Source organism: Pararge aegeria, chromosome 21 (assembly GCF_905163445.1).
Source record: "Pararge aegeria chromosome 21, ilParAegt1.1, whole genome shotgun sequence".
Taxonomy (NCBI): Eukaryota; Metazoa; Arthropoda; class Insecta; order Lepidoptera; family Nymphalidae; genus Pararge; species Pararge aegeria.
The window spans coordinates 5,136,278-5,162,486 of NC_053200.1; the positions used below are offsets into that span (position 1 = coordinate 5,136,278).

Below are 26,209 nucleotides of genomic sequence, written 5' to 3' on the forward strand. Positions count from 1 at the left end.
CAATATAAAAACAAGAAAACCGTTTTTTACTCGATTACGGGAGGTTAATGTATTTAAGAGTCTATGTATATATGTATAGATGATCCACTTTTTTGTCGCCTTTTGTTATAACGTTTATAGCAAGGAACAAGTGAAGATATGCGCCTCGTGTTATACTAATATATGAATAATATAAAGCGTTATGTTCTCTATTATTCCTAAAGTTCCACATCCTCAGTGACGATACGTGTGGCCTAAATTCACTTTAATGGTACAGAGTAGGTACAAACTGCGATATAACCATACTACGAAGAGAGATAAAGGCAGATGATCGCAAACCTCAACAATGTTTGTACTAGGAAAACATACGACGTTGCAGTTCGGTGTGGATTTGCATATCATAATAGTGATATCATGATCGGTACAGCGAGATGTCGTATGAGTCAGGGGTCGCTTGGCACTAGGAGATACTGTTACGAATTATTGGGCATTTATTCATTGTTCGGCACCGGCAAACCACCGGCACTGACATTAGTAGACGCATAATTGTTCGGAATGACATGGCATGCCGTCTTACAGGCCCGGCCCGAAAACTACATGTCGTCAGTAAATCTCGCACTGGTGTCGGGCAGGATCGCTTTGCATGTTTTGTAACGTAATGCAAAGCTTCGTTAGTGCGGGCGAGTGCGATCGCGATCCAAATATCCCACTTTTTGCACCCAAAATAGTTTCCTGATATTTGCGGCTTAAAACCAACAAATTAAATTTGTTATACCCCACAATAGCTCTTACTCACGTCCGTCACGTAAATATAAAGATGCCGTGTCTGTTCGGACAGTGTCGGGCCGTGCCAGTGCCGGGCCGTGCAATGAAGAAACGCCCATTAGGCATGTAGGTGTCGGTGCACTTTCCTTTCGCAGCCGAGACTACAAATTAGTTGCTGCGACGCGCCACAAAGAGAAATCTTCAAACGACTCCCTTCGGCGTCTTAATCGAAATCTGCCCGCTCATTACATTCCCGCTCCAACGCGTTCCTTTGTTCCTGTCATCTGAATTGATTTACCACCTATTGTCTTCTGACACCGGCGCACCTCCGTACTCTTATTTGCGTTCGATACGACGGCGCTCGAGTTTTATTGAAATGTTAATGTGAAAAGTTTTTTTCAAGTTCCTACCATAAAGTTCGTTGAGGAGATAAAACGGCAGCTGGCGACCCCTGTTTGCAGACTAGCAGCGAGCGTTGAACGTAGTAAGGGTGTCGACGACTGATAGACATTTTCGTCTTTGCAGTAACAAAGAAACATATTTCCTAGTTAACTTAATAACTAAGGCAATAAGGCCATATTAATAATATTATATTCCTTATTGAATATACATTATAATACTTCTGTTCCGTGGTAGAGTTTGAAAATTATTTCAGACAGACTTGACGTTTCCAAGTGCTTAAAAATAAGGCCAAATTTTATTTGAATAAATTAATTGTGATCATGTAAATTTAATTCGTAATGGTTATAAGACTTATGATTATTTATTATTAGTTGATGTTTATTATGTTGTTTGTCAGACGACCTTTTTTATTGTGATGTTCGTTTAATCAGTTTTAAAATTGAAAAAACATAAAACAATTTAATCTAAACCTGCTTTTCATATTCCAATTAGTATTTTTCGTTTAAAAAGAATGTATGCTATCAGACACAAGAAAATAATAATGACAGTATGTCTCTCTGAGTAATGTACACGTATAGTCAGCCTTAAGCGCGCCCCCTCTTGCTTCGTACAATGCCTCCCCTGCCTCGACTTCTAACGGCAAGTCGCTCATAAAGGACTTAATGGCGACATGCCGTGTCGAAATATTAATATGCGGCTTAACTGTACAAATAAACGACGAGTATTTTCTCTTGGTACTAATATTATTCTGACAAAATCCCCTGCTGTTCAAACCTGCTTAAATGTTTGGTGCACAGAAGGCTACACTTTGACAAATAAAAAAAATAAAAAGTTTATTTCGGTAAGAAACAAAGTGATACCAATATATCGCTGAAGTCTTCTTTTAAGAGACAAATTAGACTTAATGATGAAATGGCGACTTGAAATATAATCACGCGGCTTCATTCTACAAATAAACAAGAGCATAATCTCTAGCAATGTTACGGATATTTCGCTGATTTAATTCCTGTCCATGTCGCTCATTTAGTATTCGGTAAGTGCACAGATAAAACTCTAATATATAGTCTGCGTTCTGCCTGACAGAGTACTTTGTCAAAACGGCAAGCAGACTTAATGACGAGTTAGCGTGTCGAAATATTAATACGCGGTTTAACAGTACAAATAAACACAGTATTGTCTCTTGTAACGGACGCGTAGTGGGCGTCGATCGCACATTTGTCTCAGTCTAACAATACAGCGTTCACGCTATTTATATTCGACGCGTGGGTACGATGATAATCAACTATTTGATGCTATCGTTGAAGATGCTCAGACATGCGATTACATTGGTAGGGCTAATGATATAAGTGGGCCATAATACATTTATCATGAGAAGGTTACGCTTGAACAAGGTTTTGTCTTTAGGTCTCATTCAGTGAATTGTGTTTTTATAATGTAAATCCCACTTCTGATAACTGATTACTACTTATTGTTAAAGAATACTAGTTAAAGCCCGTGACATGCCGGGGACTGTTTGTTTTAACATCATTCTCTATATTATCATCCTATTATCGTCCCACGCACTGCTTGGCACAGGCCTAGGAGATACGGTTTACGGTTCTAGATTATAGACCCACCACGCTAGAGCAGCGTGCGGATTGGTAGGCTTAACGACTATTATGTCAAGTTAATGATAATAATCGTGGCCGACGGGTAAACCTTCTCCCGGAGGCACGGGTTTCAAGTTCCTAACTCCGGGCTGTTACTGTAATTTCTTACCCATTTGTTTACCGAGATTAAAATATTGTGGCAAGATTATTTTAATGATTGATTAGCTAAAACACGTGCCCTTAGATATCTGGGACTGTGGCTAGACCATTAAAGCTAACGACAACGCTTATAAGAAACAATTTAAGTCCATGACAATGTTTAAAATCGATATTTTGTAAAGCGAAAACGGTGTTAAAGCAAATCTGTTTACGACACGTCGATTTACAACAACAAAGCCTGCTTGTTTAGCGGAATTACATTTTTATGGCTAGAATATTTTGTTGTCACGAAGCCCGAGAGTAAAATACATTTTAAGCAATACAAGAGTGCTGTAGTAGTTGAGCTTTTTGTGACAGAGCTCGCTAAGGGAAATACTAATACTACGTTATTTCTGCTGCCAACCAGCATGGTTGTGTTCCGGTCTGAAGAACGTGGTTGCCGGTGTAATAGCAGGCACATGAGGGTTAACATCTATGCCTGAACATAATGTTGATAGAGCAAGATGGCAACTTGTAGAACGTGTTCCTTGTGACCTGCGAAGTGTTGCGGTATTTATAAGCGATGGTTTCCCACCTACTACTACTGGTGGACCATCAGCTTGGTCCGTATCTATCTATAAGTAAGGGTTTTTTTTGTTTGACCCTCTTTGACAGACCAACGGATTGATTTGGTTATTTCCACGGAGATAATTTAAGAGCCACAGAATTAACTGCACCAGGACTTATCCGACGGCAATTTTTTTTTTTTATATGATATATATCATGGCAACAGCTGATGATAAAATTAGGAAATATGCAATATTCGTTCCTACCTCCAAGCTAGGTAACTTAAAAGACTGTCAAAGCTGCAAAGTGACACTAAAATATTCAAGTTTTAATATCTAGTTATTATAGACCTCAGAAAATCTACTTATAATAAATAAATAAATATAAATAAATATAAATATACTACGACAATACACACATCGCCATCTAGCCCCAAAGTAAGCGTAGCTTGTGTTATGGGTACTGAGATAGCTGATGAATATTTTTTTATGAATATAATACACATAAATACTTATAATATACAGATAATAGAAGTAAAGATAAACACTTGCAGTCTGTAGACGGCCGATTGGCGCAGTGACCCTGCTTTCTGAGTCCAAGGTTGTGGGTTCGTTTCACACAACTGGAAAATGTTCGTGTGATGAACATGAATATTTTTCAGTGTCTGGGGGTCTATCTGTACATTATAAGTATTTATGTATATTATTTATAAAAAAAGCTACGCTTACTTTGCGGCTAGATGGAAATGTGTGTAGTGTCGTAGTATATTTATTTAATTAATAAATACGCAAATGTGTGCTTGTTTTCGCTCTAACTAAACAACCAATTGATTGATTTTTGACATAGAGTTAGTTGAAAGGACGGAGAGTAGAATAGCAGAAAGCAGGGTCGCAGTTGCGCTAATCGGCCGTCAAGTTATAATTTACAATTAGGATTTACAATGAACACAGCTTAACCGTAACTATATTTCGGGCAGCTATTACATCTGGCTGCTTAACACAAATATACATTATATCACGGCTAATTGCCCGATCATGATTGCGTTTTTATGAAGCATTACCTCGAAAATGACTACTTGTATTCAGCTGTCGATGTCAGTCTAAATGCTTTATCATTTGCGTCTAGACGCGCTGTGTGGAATAATTCTCAGATTAACTGTCAGCTGTTCTTTATTCATTCGAATTAAGAGCATTTTGCATGCTAATAGCTCGAGTTATCGTGTAAGTTATACCTGCCTAGTACATTTTCTGTCATATTCAAGTTCAAGTTTTATTATATAGCTGTTAGGAATTTTGTTGTAAAATAAAACTAGCTACAACTTGTTTGATTTGAACTCCTTAAGATGCTGAGTGCTTCTAAATGAGGTTTAAAGAATAAAGCACTGTTAACTATTGATGTAGTTCTTCACGACGAGATAAATATACAGTGTAAACTCTTTATAACGTTATCCTTTATAACGATAAACTCCCTATAACGTTGGAGTGAGCCCAAGTTGGTTGGTTAGCGTTAAAACTCACATATTGAAACACTCTTTATAGCGATACGCCATTCTCTATTACGAAGAAATGTGTTCATATTTGTAGACAGTAAATATTTATTATCGGTATTATTGTTTATGTTATGTTATCAGGTAACAAAAGACTTTGAAGCTCCGAAACATCCGAGGTCGGTCTAGCTTTTGTTATCCTTAATTGCCTTGTACACGTGCAGTATGACGCATTGTTTTCTCGAAAGTGATGGTCTTCGACCAAGCATACTGGGTACCTATCGTATTATCAGTCGTAAACCTACTTTGAAACTGTTAACATGGCCAGTAAACGGAAAGCGATTAGTGTTGACGAAAAAATTTGTGTGATACGTGCGATTGAAAAGGGAGAAAAGAAAAGTGACGTTGGAAGGCGTTTGGAACTAAGTCAATCCACTGTTGCTACCATTTGGAAAAACCAAAAAACAATTCAACAGGCGGCGCTGGAAGGAAACTTGTCTAAAAAATTAAGAAAGCCAAAATTCGAAGACTTAGATCAGGCAATGTTGTCGTGGTTTAACAATCAGCGCCAGAATAATGTACCCATCTCGGGGCCAATTGTAAAAGCTAAGGCTCAAAAGTTTGCCAACCAACTTGGCATAATTGACTTTAAAGCATCTGAAGGTTGGCTCGGAAAATTTAAGCACCGTCATCAAATTACGTACGGTAAAATGAACGGAGAGGCGCGGGATTTTTTTAATAGACACCATGTAAGAGATTTTTTTGTTCACTCCATATAACGATAACTCTCTATAACGACAACACACATGACAATGACATAAAATGCTCAGTCCCTCGAGTTTCGTTATAAAGAGTTTACACTGTATTATGCTATTTATATTTATGCTGGAATGGCGACCTCGCACCGATAAACGCAGCGTTGGTCGACGAACGCCATATGACCGACGTAGAAACTGCTAGACTGGTATATTTTAGTTACTTTCACAGCATTATGTCATATGGAATTTTACTTTGGGGTAATGCTGCTGATATTAGCACTATTTTCGTGCTGCAGAAGAGAGCTGTTCGTTCTATCTACAAAATGGGTCCGAGAGAGTCATTAAGAGATAAATTTAAAGATTTTAAAATAATGACAGTGTATAGTCAGTACATCTTTGAAAATTTAATGTACGTTCATAAAAACATTTCTAAATTTAATAAAAAATGTGACTGCAATAATTTAAACATTAGAAGTAAGAATAAACTTACAGTGCAATATACTAGGTTACATAAAATTCATAATTCGTTTAAAGGAAATTGCATACAATTCTACAATAAACTACCAATTGACAACTTGGAGATGTCTCTTAAAAAGTTCAAAGTTTGTATTAAACGTAAGCTTATAGAAAAGTCCTATTATAGTATAAGGACTACGTAAACGATAAAAAAGCTTGGGTGTAAATTATTGCTCTAACCAGGTTGCTCTTCTAATAATTTAAAATGACATTGTGGGATGGTGATAACAAAAAAAAAACACCCGGCTAAGTTTGTTGTGGGATTCTTCTTAGACCAGGACACGTTTGGAACCCTCGTAGCTTTAAGTTTACGAATGTGGTTATCGCCATCATCTCACTACCGTGTAATTCTTATTTACGCATCAAAAGTGCCACCTATGGGCCTACTTGAATAAATGACTTTGACTTTGACTTTGAACCCCGACGAGTTGGACCGATGACATCAAACGAGTCGCTGGGAGCCGCTGAAAACAAGCGGCCGAGGATGGTGGAATGTAGAAATCCCTACGAAAGACCTATGTCAAGCAGTGGACGTCGATTGGTTGAAGTGATGACAATCATGGTGAATTGCCACAAAAACGATTACTTGATTCAGCTGTCGATGTCTGACTTCACTTCTGGAATAATTCTCATATTAACTGTTTATTTTTGTTTATTCATACGAATTATGAGCATTTTGCAAGCTAATAGCGTATAGTTATCGTGTAAGTTAAAACTGTCTACATTTTCTGTCATATTCAAGTTCATAATTACAGGAAGCTTGAATGCACGATGTTTTAGCTGTTAGGAATTTTGTTGTAAAATAAAACGGGGTAGGTTACAAGTTGCTCAAGTTAAACTGCTTAAGGTTCCGAGTGCTGCTAAATGAGATTTAAAGAACTTAAACTGTTAACTAACTATGTAGTTCTTCACAGCGTGAATAATATAATATGTTATTCTTGACCATATTTCTGCCTAGATGGTGTGTTGTGATAAACTAACTTACTTAACGAATCGTTAGTTTAGGTAACTTTGACGCACGTTAGTTACTTAAAATTTTTGATAAACAACAAAAAAATACATATATATGCAAACTAATTACTGAATACTCCAGATGTTTGAAAAACGTTTTTAGTTTTTAAAAAGTTAAAATACATTTATGGGGACCTGAACGACTACTAGAATGCACCAAAACTGCAAAAAAAAATCTTCATTGCATAAGTTGCATACTGAATCGAATCCGTTCTTGTGATGATCTTAAGTTAACCGTTTTCTAACATATCGCTTGCTTTGTTTACAAATCGCTTACAAAAATTTATTTTATTTTATAGCCCTGATTTAGCTTATGAAACTATAGTATTACTCTCGTAACTTGTGACAATGTTGCTTGGCAGCAGCCGGCTCCACGTTTATCTCTCACGAGATATAATATAATAAATACTAAGTTGGAAAATGTTGATGTTGGAAAAGAGCACCTACTGATTTTTTCTTGCGTGCTTCTCGGTGAAATCTATTTTCTGAACGAAAACCTTGAAATTCCTAGGTGCTTACAAAGTAATCGTAGGAATACTATAAAAAAAAGTTTCCTTTATTTTTTACGTTATTAATGCAATTCTGACGTCATAAAGTTCATTTTAAGTCTTGCTAAGTTGGTTTAACGAATTCAACTGTTTTGAGCCTTGGTACATAGAACGATTACACAACGGATAAAATCGGGAGTATTAAACAGGGTCCTGTAAAGAGATAGTGCTAATGATACTATAATCATTCTACTATTAATATACAACTTCTGGGCACAGATCTCTGTCTTCTTTCACTACAGGAGAGAGGGTTTTAGAGAATAGACCCTTTTCCAATCTTATATCGTACTTATATACTTAATTAAACGGCTGAACAGATGTTAATGGCATTTCAAAATACAGATAGTCTACTTGCATGACATGTCCTTGACTATCACATACTACTTTCATCGCGAATAAAGCAAAAGAAAATTTGGAAAATCCAAAAGTGCACGCCACATAATCTCATTTTTTTCACAATAAAATTGAAATTTTTTTAACTGAAACTTTCAATGCTCATTACAAATTTTTTTTGTCATATTAATTATTATTTATTTTTTATAAACAAGACACGGGAATGTCATAATGATTGCACATTGAAAGTTACAATTAATATTAGCTAGAAATTACATGGAAATTTAACGACAGTGAATTGAACGTTCTTATTAACTAAGAAATTATGTCGTGTGTTACTTAAGATAATTTAAAAAAAATTATTCCATTTTTTCGACCAATTTTGATGCCACATACACCCGTCCATACACGGACGTCCAGAAAAGATTATGTTTAATGTTATTATTTACTATGTTAAACAAAAAAATTGTTATTCAAATGTATTTTATGTGCCTGACAAATTATTTGACTTGATATTAGTGTACTCAAATTAACCTGTAAGTGCAATATAAATAACAAAAAATCAATTTCAGTTTCGAGAAAACTGCTTTTTTTGAAATGTCGAGAGTAGAGCACAACCTCAACGCTTCGCTTATGAGGCGAGCAAAAGTACAAAACAGGATTTTACAAAACGTTGTCGACGGAACTAGGTATCTTAGAAATTTATAAGCTTATGAAATTTAAAATTATAAGAATTGTTTATTTCATTGTGTTAATCCGAGATATAGCTTTATCAAATTACCTATTTCGGATCACAATCAACTGCACTTATTTAATCAACACAATATGCTGTATAAAAACGTTATTTTAATAAAATTATTACAATAACGTTTTTATACAGCATATTGTGTCATTTCTAGACAAATTGACAAGCCATTCCAATTTTATAACAGTAAAAATATTGCATTTCAAAAACGACCAAACAGTCGAAAGTCGATTGTCGATTCGTATTAACAAAATATATCTACTTTATAAAACATCATCGTTTCGTTTCCCCTTCACCATTAGTTGTTACTGAAACGTGAAAAGATTATAACTTCCAGCAACTCGAATAAAATTTTATTTTTCCGATAGTAGCTACATTTGTGAGTCGACATCTCTACGGATTCAACTGGGGATGCTCGGCTCCATAATTTGCGATGCCATTAACCGTGTGTTTGAGGGAGAAGGGGCAATATCGCTGTGCTACTCGCATATCGGTCGCTGAATGTAAATGGCTTCATTTGATTATGTTCTACGCCGTAAACGCTCTTTGCATTTATGCAATCCCAGTACGTACTGCGGGTGATAGTCCTTATTTTATGAAAACAAAAAACATTAAAGAATTTTTAAAGTACTCATGCGGACCAGACTAAAATAAATTTAATATCTACCTACCTCTCGTCTCATAAATAAAATCAGTTATGTCTTTAGCAGAGAAGGTCAGTGAATCCATTTATAAAACAAATTTATCAATTACCATTCAATGTCAAATAAATAACTCTCTAGTTCGATAGAGAGTATAGATATATAATAGAGTCATAGTTAACAGATTCTATAGAACAAAAGAGATGAATTTTAGATAATTAAAAATTTTAATATTCATTATTCTTTTGGTCTACGGTAACTCTACATTTAAATATTTACGTATATCAAACTCTCTCCGCTATTTTAAATGTTCTATTTTATTCATTATTATGTTATGAGAAATTAAATTGCATAAGTATGAGAGATAATTTTTTAAATTTTGTTCCACAGGAGACAGCCGAAGTATGCGTCGGCACTTCGGTGGGAACGATCACTGAGCCAGACTGCCTCGGGCCATGCGAGCCTGGTACCTCGGTCACGCTGGAGGGCATCGTGTGGCACGAAACGGAAGGTGGTGAGTTGTTACTAGCGCACGAACCCAACGCACCGTAGCGCCTATATCACACCTCCAGCACGCTTATGCACGCCTGATACTTGTGTCCGCTTCGCAGTCCACACATACCGACCCCAGGCACCAAGTTTATGCAGCCAAAACGACCCTTTCTCGATATACAGTTGAAACTAAAATTAAATAACAATATTGTACGTTGACAATGCCATACATACGTTTGGTGCTGGGGTAGCTCATTTTTCATTAATTATTGTTTAAAATTCTCTACCGCGACCTTTTTTTTTTTTTTGTCGGGGGGGAAATCTCCTGATTACGAGATACCCGAATTGTAAATAATTGGGTTATGTGGGATTTCTACCCACTAAAACCCCCTCGGTTGCCGGCCTCAGCACATGAAGAGAGGCTCCGGGATCTCCTAAGAACGCACCGGTGCCTCCCGTGTACGACGCCTTTTGGGCACGTCCCGGGAAGAACACTTGCACACTTTCCCAAATAGGGGTAGCTCATTTTTCATTAATTATTGTTTAAAATTCTCTACCGCGACCTAAACTATCATAATAATAATACGATTGGTAGGTTCTTTTTTTGTAATTTTATTTAGCGAGTATTGTTTAAATAATAATATGTTTAACACAATTTCCTAAAGTCATGAACATAATATTAATCTAAATACAAAAAATAATATGTTATAATTTGTGAAACGCTCGTTTAAATTACAGATAAGATAATTGAAATCTATTTACTTAATCTATTTACGCGGATAAACCAATTTACACAAATCTCCATTTATTACAAACATTATCAGCACACAACGCACAGCCTAGATTTCACTGCAGGTTAATTTTGTTCGCTGGGAACTAATAGCAATGTGTACTAAATTCAAAGCTTAAAATAAATCATTTCGATTTCAGACAAACTCTACAAATATTTTGCTAGAATGAAGTAGGATCAATATAATCCAACCGGAAAATGAATTCGAACTTAATTTGTATTGCAAATAGCATTAATTACGTCCATATTAAGATAAACATAATAAATAATTATCCTTGAGGCAGTTTTATAAAATAAATATAGGTATTTTAAACAGAATATCGCTGTATTTATGGCCGATCAACCGGTCTTTTATGGCACGCGCAAATTAAATTTTAAATGCACTTTATAAATATTGCAGTGACGTTTGACTGATTGGCTCTTAAATCCGCAATTAATGGAGGGACATGCGGCCGTAAAAATTTTACGCAGGTACTCATGTATTATGTTACCTTAAATGTACAGCGCGCAAGGTTTTGTCCACCACTTATGTCTCGTGTCTATGATACTCTCCGGATCTAATATTATCCAGCTTCTTTAACGCAGCAATGGAGCAACTGACTAGATTTTTGGTATACATTTAGTACTTCATCATCCATGAAGTACAGGGAGTGACAGGTTTTTATCCCGGAAAAATGCGCGGTTCATACGTCTAACGTCATAGATTAATAACAGCGTTCTATAAAAACCTGCATGCCAAAATGGCCTAGCGGAATTTGTTTAAATAGGGTATTAGGATATCTTAGGTGATCTCTAGTGGAAAGCTTTGACCGACACTATTTACCCTAACGATATATACGTGACGCCAAGCAATTAGCTATGCGTTCCGGTACGATGACGCGTACATACCGATTTGAATCTATGAATTTAATATAGCTGCCATACCCCATACAGGTTAGCCATCTTACCTCTTACACTGTATCATCATAAAGAAACATGTGATGAGATTGGAGGGCTTACTTATATGAAAATAACTACAAATAAATGTGACATTGTCTTGTCCTTTTGCTTGGGTGCAAATTATTGCTCTAACCAGGTTGCTTCTTTAATAGTTTTAAAAGACAATGTTTAATGGTGATAACAAAAAAAATAACAACCGGCTAAGTTTGTTGTGGGCTTCTTCTTCGACCAGGGCGCGTTTGGAACCCTCGTAGCTTTAGTTTTAAGTTGACGAATTTAGTTATCGCCATCGATTCACTGCTATGTCATATTTTACATGTCATTTACGCATCATAAGTGGCATCTATGTGCCTATTTGAATAAAGAAATATTTGACTTTGACTTCTTCTACTGAATTTAAGTTTAGTAAAAAGAATAATACCGTACTTAGGTACTCGGAAGTAGTAATAGATTCGTTGCTTAACCGCTCAAACGACTCACAAAAAAGTCCTTCGTTCGTTTATCACTCAGGCGACTATTATTACTCAAGCGATATAAATATTACAAACGTGAAAGTTTTTGAGGATCTATAGATCTATGGATGTTTGTTGCTCTTCCACGTAACTACTGTATGTATTTAAATGAAACTTTACAGCAATAAAGCTCATACATTAGAATAACACATAGGCTATATTTAAAAAAGATTTCGTGTAAATTAGCCAAAATAATAAGTGTTAAGTCGGAACAAAAGGTGCATAATCTGTAAGAGTGATCGGATCACCTAAGATTTTAGTTTAAAGTATTAGGCAAGTATTATACAACGGGTTCCCCGGACGTCTCTTAAAGCCAATGAGATGGACATGCCGTGGTGGTTTTTAATTTCGGTAAACGAGTCCCACGTAACATCTGTCCTGCCCAAAAGGACAGAGGTAAAGCATTTCCACCATGACAAAAAAAAGGGCAGGTATATGCAGACGAATGGGCAAAAGCTACTATAGCATATAACATGATGTCGACCTTAACATTGTTCTGTACAAGTTCATAGAATAAGCAATAAATTTTACGCCCTCTTTTCTAGCCATTGATTTATAATCTAGGCCGATATTTTCTCATTGTATTCCAAACTGAGCACATGATATTCCTTTATGTTACAATCATTTATTCTCCGATAAGCTCTATTTCTCATCCCTCTGAAATCCGTCCATGATACGCAGCCGTCTATTATTACAAAAAATACATTGTATTACACAAATCGAGAATTCCATAGTCCATAGTCCATAGATATAATATGATTACGTCGAACGCAATTTTGATACCTTTTCGATGTGGGATAGAGATCGTTTTGCCGTGGTATATTTTCGTTAATTCAATACTCGCGTGTCTATTGTACAGGCTATTAGTAATACAATGCGTCTCCCCTGGCGTTACATATAATTACAATAAAAAGTAATAATAAATCAACATCTGCCCGCTGGCACTCCAAATTTATCCTCACTGAGGGGGACTGCTCACGCCCTCCCAATTTATTTATTTTCGTTGACGTTGGACGGGCTTAGGGAAATTGAATACTGTCGAGTTATTTTTCGTGGAAATGTCCCAATATTTTTGCTGTGTAATAAAGCTTTTAATTAGTTTTATTTCTCTGTTCCAATTACTGTTTTGAAGAGAGTTTCATGTAACAGGGTTATATTTAGCTATAATAAAGCTACATTTATGTTATATATGGAAATGATTGCAAACATACTCGTTACTTAATTACAACTAAAACGGTTGTGTGATAGCTCAGTGGTTAGAACCTCAGTCCCGATTTCCGTTGAACGAGTTCGATCCAGGTATGCCCCTCACTTTTAGTGTTATGTTCGTTTAAAACCATTAAATATCACTTCATATATAATGAAGGAAAACATCATGGGAAAACCTGGATGCCTCCGTCTTCTCCATAGTGCTCTGAAGGGTGTGTGAAGTCTACGAATACGCACTGGGTCAGCCAAACTACGGCCAGAACCCTTCTCATACTCGGCCTAGATCCGTGCCCCGTAGTGGGCCGGTAATGGATTGTTAATGAAGATACTTTTGCAACTTGAGTAAAGCCCTGAAAAATTGCTTGTAACTTACTTCTTTTGATTTCGGTTAAAAATCAGAACATGACATTACTTTCGGTTGTTGGGTGAATGATTAAAAATTTCATTCATTCATCCAACAACTGGAAATAAATTCATCATTCTGATTTTATGAATATGACAAAAAACAGTGAATTTAAAATAAAGGCGCTTTATAAGCTCATGTAATTATTTATTGGATTAAAGATTGACTCTAGCATAGTTTTTCGGAGTTATTTCTTCTCTGGCTTGGCAAATCTTAAATAAACGCCTTAACCGATTTGATTGATTATCCCAGGGACAAGACTTTCATGGACTAAGCTTCTTTTTATCCAGTTAGGTATCTGATCTATAAAGCCGGGTTTACGAATAATAAAAGTGGCATAAATTTAATTTCAGGACTTTAGTTTCATCGATCATTTCAGGTGTAGTTAACCTATTCTTTAATGCGTGTTGTGAAATAAGGTTTCACGTGAAACTGACTTTAAAGAAGGCAATTTTAAGTCAGTGTTATTTTCGGGAGTGAATCCAAACTAAAAAAAATGCATAATAAGTAACGTATAGATATAGAAAATATATATTAGAACCTCAGTTTGCTAATTGTTTAGAGAGTTCTCTTTCTTAAATTTACAAACTGTCACACTTAAATCACAAAATGTATTACTTGTGCACTAAAGATCTCTGTCACTGAAAACATTTTAATTTAATAAATGCATTGCTGCGTCATTGGTGCTTCGATCACTAATAAAAAGATGATCGACGCATACGCGATATAGTAAAAAAGTCAGATCATTCATTAAATAACTGTGGAATGTTGGATTTTATAATCTAGGGCCGTAAAGTGGTGAGATTGTTGGGAGGGAATTTTTAATTAACTTTGCCAACAAGATTTTAAGACCACGAAGTTTGCTTTTTGTTTGAATGGGTGTAAATGGATGCTAACTTTGTGCGGTCGAGAACAATGATTCCACTGAAGTTTAAAATTCTATTACATATTTGCTTTAGTCTTTGTAAATTACAGAATTTTATTGATAATACTATTTTTAAAACTTTTCAATTTTGTTAATGCAGTTTTTTTAATACTTTCAATATAATTTTTGAATTATAAACCATGAATAAGGCGAGTACATTGTACATTGTACGAGTATCACCCAAGCAATCGAAAATTGCTTTACAATCTTTCGCTATAATATTGTTTATGTGTGAACTTTCACATCTACTTCAATGTTTCTGGGCAAAAAAAAGAAAGTACTTATTGTAGAATATAATAAGTAAAAATATAGAATTCCTAAAAAACGTTAGATTACTTTTTTTTACTTACCAAACGATTTAAAAGTTGAAATAACAAGAATAAAATCTACGCCACAAAGAAAAAAACAATCATAGAGCTAAAAAGGAAAACGTAAAAGCAATGGCAGGAGCTCCACAACCATTAGTCAGTTGATTACGGCCCGCGGTAATTAGCATCCTAAATGAACCTATTCCACCGCTCCGCTCTCCTGGTACGGCCATTGCGATCTCAATCAGGAAACATTAGTTAGATCCCCCGTTAGTCGGCAGTTAATTGAAAACGATAATAGGTTTATTTTATTCATGTATAGTTTAAGATATAAAACATCAATATAATTATTTTTAATGAGTTTTTATGACATGATAATTATAATATTCTCTGAGTTCTTAGAGAACGTTAGAGTGTCTGGTTCTTAGAGAACGTTATAATTATGAAAATAAACTGGCGGAAGGCCAGGAATAACCTTTACAGATAACTTTTATATTAAAATGTAATGACATTTGTACACTCTTGTGAACACGATTCGTTCACGAAATTATTGACAGCAAAAAAAAATACTCATTTGAACTGCAAGCAAGATACTTTAAGTATTTGCTGCAATAGCATAAACGTTATAAAAATGTAAAATTTTGATAAAGCATTTAAAATTTGTTCTTATAATTAAACTTATTTAAGAGTTTATAAATCTATATTTATACAAATTATATTTTATACAAGGAACTTGGACATAATTTAAAAATCAATGAGATAAGTTTTATAAAACCTTTTTGCAGCGGGTGAACAGCTATTTGACAGGCGTACAAATCGAAGCGGACACACGAAAACAAAAGGGCCCGGACATCTAATTTAACTTTTCCGTGACCGGTCGTCCATATTAAACATTTACAAGCGAGATTCGCCACCCTGGTAGGGTAACAGTTTGCAAATTTGAATACAATGATGTTATTACAGGATGCCGGGTGTGCTAGAAATAGAAATTGCAAGACGTGAGCAAACAAAGTTTATATGAATTTTATCGATATTTATATAACTTCTTTTGTACTAATTCGTATATTCTTATGCGTTGTGATTTTACAATAAAACTTTTAGGGATTTCGATTTTCTAAAATGGTGTATCAACCACCAATAATCGTTTTTGAGTTTCTCATCTTGTAGATTTATTAGTTAAAATATGTTTATGCTACAATTATCTCAGAAATTGTAGAAAGTATGTAAGTATGTATATACAAACACCTATCCTATTTTTATCTATGTTAAAATTCACAAGGGTTTGTCATCTTGCAGATACGTACATATAAATATAAATTAGATAATGATTTAATTCTGCTCGAAGCTACCAAAAAAGTTAAAGGTGCCTATTTCCAATCATAGAATTATAAAACCCAGTACGGCAATTGTTGGTAAGTTTGCTACCCGATCCAGAAAAACATTAGTTAAACACCTTAAGTTAGATACCTAAGTCGTTACTTATTTAATGCTGGTAAAGTCTGGCCTAAATGGATAACCGTGTGCATGCATATCCGGGGAGGAAAGGGCAGTTGGTGAATCTAACCCCTAAATAATTAAAGCGAGACGCGCGCCCGACAATTTCCTCAGTTCCGAAGCTCTGTCTGCCCACTTTTTAATATTTCTGCTTTCCTAGTACTTCGCCTCTTGGAAACTTAAGCTTCCTTTTTAAAATGTAACGAACAAAGTAACTCAGACTGTAATGATGAAACTTTTAGGAAGAAGTTATTTGTTGTGCTTTTATGTATAAGGACATTCAAGTGTGCCGACAGATGAGATTTTGAAGAAAAGTCTTCCTATATTGTATTTACAGAACTTGAAATATCCGTACTGTCGAACGCACATGACACTTTAGTAGTATTTTGATTTGGGTAAGAATTCTAAATTCAAATTAATCATAGATTTGTCGAACTAGAACTAGAATTTCTTCGGTTTGACTTAGAACTCTTAATTCAAATTAACAATTACTTTTAAGGTATCTTATTCCTTTTTCTAAGTTTTGGAGTTTTAAGGTTTTGGCATACCTTCAATAACAATACATTTGAAACAAGTAACCCATTAGAAATAACGCGTTATTCTCAAATATCAATGATCTTCACATCGTTGTTATGCGTTTCAAACGTTACGCAATATTATAGATGTTTATGTTATGACCTTAAGTTAAGGAATTGTTTTTCAGCCCCGGGTCTTGGTAAGCTCGGTAAATCTGTAGATCGATACTTCAACTTCTTATTCAATTTAGGTCATCATTATCATCTTCAAGAAAACAACTTTCATAGGAGAGATAGAGTTTCACAGCATATACTCACCATACTTCTTTAATACGTGTTGGTGGGCTTCAACGACTATTGCAGCAAGTTAGTAATAATAACCGCGACCGACGGCTTAACGTGCTCTCCGTGGCACGGGGGTTGTCACTTTATATTACACCAATATTCTAACTCCGAGCTGGTTTTGAAAATTATTTAATAGGATAACGCAATATCTATTTAGCTACCTTAACAGAATCAGCATTGTGCTTTGTTCGACTAATTAGGCTTGTACTTTGCTCGCACAATTCATCAATTTATTGAACATAAATATTACGCGCGATCTTTCGTCCGGTGACCGCAGCCCAAAATTGATAATATAAATTGTAAATGGACGTTATTAAATCGTACTGTCAGTTGGATTCATCTATCATGGCCATTCATTCGGCACAATAACTCGCTCGGATAATGCAAATTGCTTATAGAGAGACGCTTTATGTTTTCATTGTTCGTGAAACAATAAATGGGAGATAGTAATTATTTATAGAGACTTCGCTCTATGCTGGGTACAAGCTGCTGAGCGAGCGGTGCAGCGGGGTTATTCTGTACGTATTTGCTGACATCAAATTTATCTAGCCACTGTGGAAAGTTGCCACCAGTATTATACATCACGTAATTGTATTGCCAGAAGAGATTGAGTCAATCTTGTAAAGATAGTGGTCATTGGCAGTGGAAGGAAATAGACCTCGAGGACGTAGCACGATTTGTTGGTCGAATCAAATCCCCACTGCTCTCGACACCAAAGTGCGTATTGTTTTACACGTTGCTAAAAGCAGAGTCAAATGGCACAAAATCGTCCGAAAGGTTGTAAGTGGAAGGGGTCACGATAGATAATTGTATCTACCAACAAACAGACTTCAAATGAACTCAGTTGGAAACATGATTTCAGCATGCAAAACATGGGTTTAACAGTTTGGTGTGGCAAGCTTAATTTGGTGTCAACTAAGATACAGAATCGGCCGTCAGGTGGCAATCTCTAAACTTACACCTCGTGGACGGTGACGCAGCGTTTACAGAAGTGGCGCTTATCCATTTATTTTAATCAAAAAATGTAGCACCAGAGACAGTTGTGACCCATTTCGTATAGTAGTTTGGTGTTTAAGAAGCACCTGTCCGCAGCGCGTTGCGGCGGCGATATTGATGCAATCAATTACGGTCGTTTAATGCAGCAAAAAATATAAACCGGTGTAGCAAAATTTTTTTTTTTTAATATTGCTTAGAGTTACTATGGATCGGAGACGGTGTATAATTCGATCGTTATGGATATAATTAAAATTATACTTCCTACAGTTATAACTGTTTTGATTTAAATAAATAAAGAGTAATAAATCAAAAAAACGTTTTATCATCACCATCTCATCCGATGAATGTCCACTGTAGGATATAGCTCTTTTAGCGATTTCTACTCCAAGTTTTTGTGTTAAGCGACCTACAACTCGATCGACAGTCTTTTGACCCAGTGAGGGGTCTTCACATAATATGATGTTGAAGACCACCCAGCATGCCATATGTTATAACGTATAATACAGGAACATAAGTTACTGCATTTTATGAGTTAAAATGTATAAACCATTATATTCAGTTTAGTTAGTTTTTTGTGGAAGCCCTTAATACTTTATAAGTGTTCATGTCATATACTACGTTTTGAAAGTTTCAACGGCGCACTCAACGTTGAACAACGCGATTTAAGAATACCACATTATTCACAATGCATAATTAATTCGGATTTTATATCGATCTTTTTTGATGTATTTCTGTGTGCAATTTACTTGTAGATCACGCAATTGAAATTTGTAGTTGTATTTAATGTTAAATGTTAATTATATAAGTAGTTTGTTTTAGATGACGTTTTAAAATGTTTTTTTTTTCTGTTCTAGCTCAATATGACCTATTTATATACAGGTCACATTGGGCTTTTTTTTTTAATAACCTGTAAGATTTCTACATGGTAGTGAAATAATTGCGATCACTACGTTCATAAACATAAAACTTTAGCTACGAGAGTTCCAAAAGCGCCATTGTTATATGTTGTTAACAAACGCTGAACTAATATCTATTGGCTGCCTCGTTGGTTTGTGTTGGCGTTTCGACTGCATCGAAATTCGATCACAAGGTCGATTCTCGGGTCGGGTCAATTAATGGTATTAAGTTTTTCTATCAATATTTTTTTGATGACCTCTCTGGTACAGCGGTGAGCGCTGTGGTTTTAAGCTGGAGGTTCCGAGTTCGACTCCCGGCAGGAGCAATTTGGAAATTTATAATTTTCTCTGGTCTGGTCGGGTGGGTGGCTTCGGCCGTGGCTAGTTAAACCCTAGACGTGCCGCTAAGCGATTTAGTGTTCCAGTACGATGTTACGTAGAAACCGATGCGGGGTGTGGTTTAAATATAACTGGCCTACTCCCTAACAGGTTAGCCCGCTTGCATCTTAGAAACTAAATCAACACCGTTAAAGCAAGTAGATAATATATTGATGAAATTAATAAAAACGCACATTACTCCGGAAAGTTAGCGGTGCGTTCCAACTCGGTCCCCCATCGGTCGGGAAGTCCATGCTTACAATATATTTTAGCATAGAATAGGTACTTTACAAAAGGCTCAGAGAGAGATAGGTACTTTACAAAGGTCACTAAGCGAGCGACGGAAAGAGCTATGTTAGCAGTATCTCTACGTGATCAAATCAGAAATGAGGAGATCCGTAGAAGAACTAAAGTTACCAATAGCTCAACTAGTTGCGAACCTGAAGTGGCAATGGGCGGGGCACTTAGCTCGGAGAACCGATGGACGTTGGGGTTCCAAGGTGATGGAGTGGTAACCCCGCACCGGTAAACACAGCGGTGGTCGACCCCGACAGACGACAACAAGCGAGTCGCGGGGAGCCGCTGGATACAAGCGGCCCAAAATCGTGGAGTTTGGAATGCCCTACAAAAGACCTATGTCTAGCAGTGGACGCCAATCGGTTGTTTTGATGATGATAATGGCGATTATATGTTTTTTTTTATACAACTTTTATAATATGTATGTCCTAATAAAAATATGTAACGCGTTCTCTCAACATTATTTAAAAGGCACCCGTTTAGAATTCATGAGGCAGTCTCGAAAAGGAATCGCGCCCGGGGGATTAAAAAGGGATTGCAGCATACAGTAAACCCTTATTTTATCGAAATTTATCTCCGCTCGGATAACTCTTGCGTATAAAAACGCCGCTTTTCAAGGGCGCGTTGTTTTTTTTTTCTTGTCAATAAACGACAGATTAAATAATTGTTTTTTCTCATTCAAGTAGGTCGTTACCTACTTCATTTAAGTAGACTAGACGAGTATTACAGCAAATCAGGCTTTTATTTTTGTAAATTTAAAAAAAAAAATGTTTTTGCGTTTTTTGCATTGTATGAAAGCGGTAAAGAGATAAATAAAATATGAGTACACGCGAAACGCGATATCATTAGGAATTATTACTGCTCTGGGATTGAATAACATCCTCATACATACATAAATATATCTCTGTATTATTTTGACAACCTTCCCGGTGAAGGGGTGAGAGCTGTCTTTTAAGTGGCCGATTTGGGAATAATTTCAGAAATTTTGTTTTGGACTGTTCTGCTAGGAGGCCTCGGCCGTGGCTAGATACAACTCTACCCCAGGGTAGTCGTCGCAACGGATGAGACGTGAGACGTCTCATCCGTTGCAAAATAAAATTAATAACAATAATTAATTGGCTGTGCCTAGCAGTGAGACTTTAATAGCAGGCTATTATGACAACTGCCTGAATAAACCTACCAATTAGACAGCACTTGTCGAAACACCCCGATCCGATTTGGTAACAAGTATAGGACTTTAAAATTTGGGTCGACACGGCGAAATGGATGCAGTTGAGTTATTGGCGAGGCAATCCAATTTGTCACGGGCGCTCATTTGCATACAGCGAGGGACCCGGGAACGTGACTCTGGCGGTATATTTAGAAATGCCCTCTCCACCACCCCCGCCTTATCACGCTCGCGTGCTTACTTATGCAAATTTAATTAATCAATTTAATCCCCACTACGCTCGTATGAAACTTTTCCACACTATTAGTTTGCTGTAGCGCATAAAGTTTAATACGCGAATCGCAACGTAACTGTTGTGTTAAATTGTGTTAACATATTATAATGAAGGTAACTTTTACCTGCGAGGCTTTCTATTTAGGTATTTATTTTTATTGTACATAAAATTTTAAACAAATATTTTAATTACTAGCTGCCTATACCCGCGACTTCGTTCGCGTGGATTAAGGTGTTTTATCCCCGCGGGAACTTTCTTATTTCCCGGGATAAAAGGTATCCTATGTTCTTTTCCATGTAAAAGGCTAGGGTAGGATTAAAGAGTACAAAGGATTAGCTTATCCCTACAATAGACATTTTTCCGAGCTTCCCCCGACTGTGAGTAAGATGTAAATACACATCGTAGTATAAAATACATATTATATGTATATATACTAGTAGTACCCTGCCACGCTTCGCTGTGGCACATTGTGATTGAATGGTTGAAATGAGAAACCAAATAAAGAATACATTTCATATAAGTTCAATTTTGCAATACTTGTGGATGTATAATTTTTTGTTTTTCCACTGTCTGCTATGTGACTGTTGCAAAAAATAAATAAAAACAATCCTTGATGCGTATTATATATCATGCTAAAATTTCAGCTCGATGGGAGCAGAACTTTTTGAGATTTTGAAGCGTACACAAACCAACATAACATTTTTATATATAGACAAAAATAATGACAATTAAATCGACTTACTAGAAACGGTCATAAATTAGTGATATCAGCACATCGTCTTAGGAAAGTACACAAAACCTTTATTTGTTTTTAAAGCAAGATACCGAAGGTTCACCATTAGATTTACCATTAGGTACATAAGTTTAAAGAATGTATAAAAGCACATTTAATACATCGAGATTACTATACTATTTATGAATTTCTTAATGACAACTTTCATCTTACACAAGCTTTTGTTAAATTGTAAAACAATGTTGGAAAAGAGCAACTGCTGAGTTTCTTGCCGGCTTCTTCTCGGTAGAATCTGCCTTCCGAACTGGTGGTAGTCACTACGAACAGACATACGTGACGTTTAAAAACTGCTTATTTTAGGCCTACTTGAAATAAATCAATTTTGTATGCTTATTATAAGAAAAATAAATAAAAACGGTATACTATATACTATACATAAGAGTGCTCAGTAGCGTGCACAGCGTTTTTGTCCAGGGTAAGCATAAGCAGGAAGATAGCTTTGAATAGAGAAATCCTCCTTCTTTACGAGTTATATGAAAAAATTAGGGTAGGCAGTGCTTTTGTGCATGTATGAAATGCAAGCCACTGAGAGTGCTGTTCTACTCGCCGTTTTAATACAACTGTGTCTTGGCTGTTCATTAATTATTCTATTATGAGAGAGGAAGCTTAGATGTGGGACACTATTAGAAGTACGTACTACCGGTTGCCGGTGTAATTACAGGCCAACCTGGTGGACTAGTGCCTGACGAAGAACGCGGTCAATTGCTAGTATTATTATAACTAAAATAAACCCCTTATTCATAACTTACAGCGTTTATCGTTCGTTTAAGTAGTTTAAGTATCTCTAATATAGCACTCATTATAAACTCAAACTTCAAATGATCAAACTATTTAAACTTTCAATTAACTTTAGTATTTCTCGCCGCCATTTTTATGTTTTATTCTTGCTCTTTGATCTGGGTTTTGAACTCCCAGTCAACTTATATCGACCACAAATTATACATAATTTCGGCCAGTCGGAACGAAGATACCTTTATTTTTTTTAAAAGAACTTTTGCTAACATTTAACTGCGACGTTTTATATCCTTTTATTTGTCAAATGTAAATGTAAAATTCCTTCCCTTTGCCATAGTTTGTTTGTTTGTTTTTAAAATATCTTTATTTATTAAATAATTGTATTATAGTTATATCCTAGTGACTAGCCTAGGTGGAACAAATAAATAATATATTACTTACAGTTTAGCAGGTTACAACATCTTTATAAAACTTTACAGCATATAAACTAAACATTTTTAATAAAATTAAATGCATTTAATTGTTAAAGATATTAATCCTATATTTATAAATTAAACGAGGGTATTGGCACTACTTGCCCTCTTGCTTTACTTAGAACTTAGTACAGACGTACGTTTGTTAATAAAATTAAATGCATTTAATTGTTAAAGATATTAATCCTATATTTATAAATTAAACGAGGGTATTGGCACTTTGACATCGTAAAAAGTAGCCTATATTACTCCTAACCAATTTTTCTACCCGTCTATAATAGTCCTGTCAAACTTGGTTGAGTCATTGCGAAGATTAGACGGGACTAATGGACAGGCAGACAAAAATGTGTTCGTGTTTCATTAATTAATACAAGCAAATTATCTATAAAAGTAGCATAGCAGCAATTATTCGAATTCTGATTACCTATTTGTACTTATATAATATTACATAGTTGTTTGTGACACTAATTTTAATATTTTTAGACTGCATGACATTTTTTAAGCCAAATTTAGATTAGAGAGAAATTATTCGTTAGATATAAGCTATAGGAAAATACTCCTCGGTGAATTCACAGGTACACTGTGATACTATTTCCCGGAAAAAGTATCCATTCCTTTTAAATTTTTGTTAGTAACACAAAGGACACTGCAACGCTGGCGCTGTTTGCCCTGGTGTGCCAAATACTCATAGTCTCTTTCGTCTTTTCAGGTGTGTTGGTGGTGAACGTGACGTGGCGAGGGAAGACCTACGTCGGAACCTTACTGGACTGCACGAGACACGACTGGGCGCCACCCCGGTCAGTAATAATCCATTTAAATGTTATTATTTATTTCATAATAAAGTACTACCTTTTTTATGGTGACGGCAGATCAGGATACAGTTGTCACCACTCCTCTTCCCGTGGCGAGGCGATAACGGGGAACGCGCAGCGGCGCCCTCGGTGCTACTACTACAATCTGCTGCGATTGGAAAACCTTCCAGTTGTGAAAGGTCTTTAGTCCAGCAGTGAACTGTTCTAGCTGTTATGCCGGAAATACTCAGCTTCTATGGGCTGTGCTTCTTAATGTCTGTGTTTAGGATTCCGGTCAAATGGTCTTTGGGCAAGACAAATTGCAAGTCCTCTTATTTAACCCAACGTCTTACAGGAGCGAACCGTCTAGGTCTTGCCAATAAAAGTGGCAATTGAAGTTGTGTTTTTTCTACCATATATCGTAGCTTGTGTTATGGGTACTAAGATAACTGATGAATATTTTTATGAATAATATATTAATATACATTTAAACACCCAGACACTGAAAAACATTCATGTTCATCACAGAAACGTTTTCCAGTTGTGGGAATCGAACCCACGGCCTTGGACTCAGGAAGCAGGGTCGCTGCCCACTGTGCCAATCGGCCGTCATAATGTTTCATAATGAACATTCAACATGAATATTTATGTTTATTGCAGATTTTGTGACTCTCCGACGGAGGAGTTGGATTCAAGGACGCCTAAGGGTCGCGCGAAACGTGGTCGTGGCGCAGCGCCCACTGACATGACAAACTTTACTGAAACGCGCTCCTCAGTGCACAGCAAACTGCGCAACGGTGGTGCCAAGGGCCGAAGAGCCTTGCCATCCCCAACGCCCTTCACTCCCCCCAAACCGGACTCTAAGAGGAAACGGAACTCTGACGCGGAGGAACGCCCGCCGACGCCTAAAGCGAAACGCCCCCCACCTACCCCATCATCTCCACCACCTGATCCTGTTTTACTCGAATGCCCGGAGCCGAATTGTAACAAGAAGTACAAACACGCGAACGGGCTGAAGTACCACAGGTCGCATGCCCACGGTTCACCGGATGAAGAAGATAAAGATGGCTCTAGTTCCGAGCAAGAGGAACCTACTGTCGAACCGGCGTCACCAGCGCAAACTCCTTCCGAACCAGCTACACCAGCGACCCCTGTGAAGTCTCCCACGCCAACGAAATCTCCGGAAGAGAAGAGTGATAAATCTCCGGAAAAGTCTCCTGAAAAGCCTGAGGTGGTGGAGTCCCCGCCCCAGCCGAGGTTTGAGGAGTTCGCAACGACACCTGAGCCTCCACCGCAAGTTGAGCGGCCGGTGACCCCGCCTGCAACTACTCCGCCGCCTGAATCCTTGCCCACGTTACAGCTTTCTACGCAATTAACACAATTCAAGGTATGCTTTCTTGACTACCAATATTCATTTTTTTCTGCTTGTTGCCGAGTAGTGACGTCATATCAGAATACAGTCGATACCGGCCCCTTCTCTTCCTGTGGGTTTCATACGAGGTGACTTGGGGAAGAGAGGTGACTTGGGCTCTCTCTACATCGTCCGCTGTGTGTGACTCTTGAGCCTTTTTATGAGAACCGACCAGCGACCACGATTTATTTCGCATTTATAATATTAGTATAGATTAAGTACCAAAATAATTGACAAAGAATTGCCAACTGAACAGGTCAAGTAAAGAAAATGTTGAGCTTAGTTCATAAACCTCAAAATCTAAAAAGTAGACTGTAAAAGCTAGAAAATGGAATATTCGGAATATTCTCTTCAGAAGCTCAAGAAAATTTTCTCTTACCGCATTGAAAAGAAAATTGTGTTTATATTTTGTACAACCTTTAAAAGCACTTTACAGGGAGAGCTAAGACTGTATTTTGGTTTAGCGGTTAATGCACCATTTCTTGTCTGCAGGAAAATATTGCAAAACAAATACTTTGTCTTTTTGTCTTCTACCTTTAAAGAAAAGTCTACACTTGTAAGCATTACCTAATCTTCAAAAATACTAT

General features: G+C 36.5%; 1 protein-coding gene across 1 annotated transcript in view; it reads left to right on the plus strand.

The window, feature by feature from the left end:
- Nucleotides 1-26,209, plus strand: part of LOC120633414 (zinc finger protein 608-like) — a 230,253-nt gene that overhangs the window by 190,328 nt on the left and 13,716 nt on the right. Inside the window, exons 4-6 of the mRNA XM_039903620.1 lie at nucleotides 9,869-9,992; nucleotides 24,130-24,217; nucleotides 24,872-25,598. Of these exons, the coding sequence (XP_039759554.1) occupies nucleotides 9,869-9,992; nucleotides 24,130-24,217; nucleotides 24,872-25,598 (939 nt within the window). The remainder of the gene's footprint in view (nucleotides 1-9,868; nucleotides 9,993-24,129; nucleotides 24,218-24,871; nucleotides 25,599-26,209) is intronic.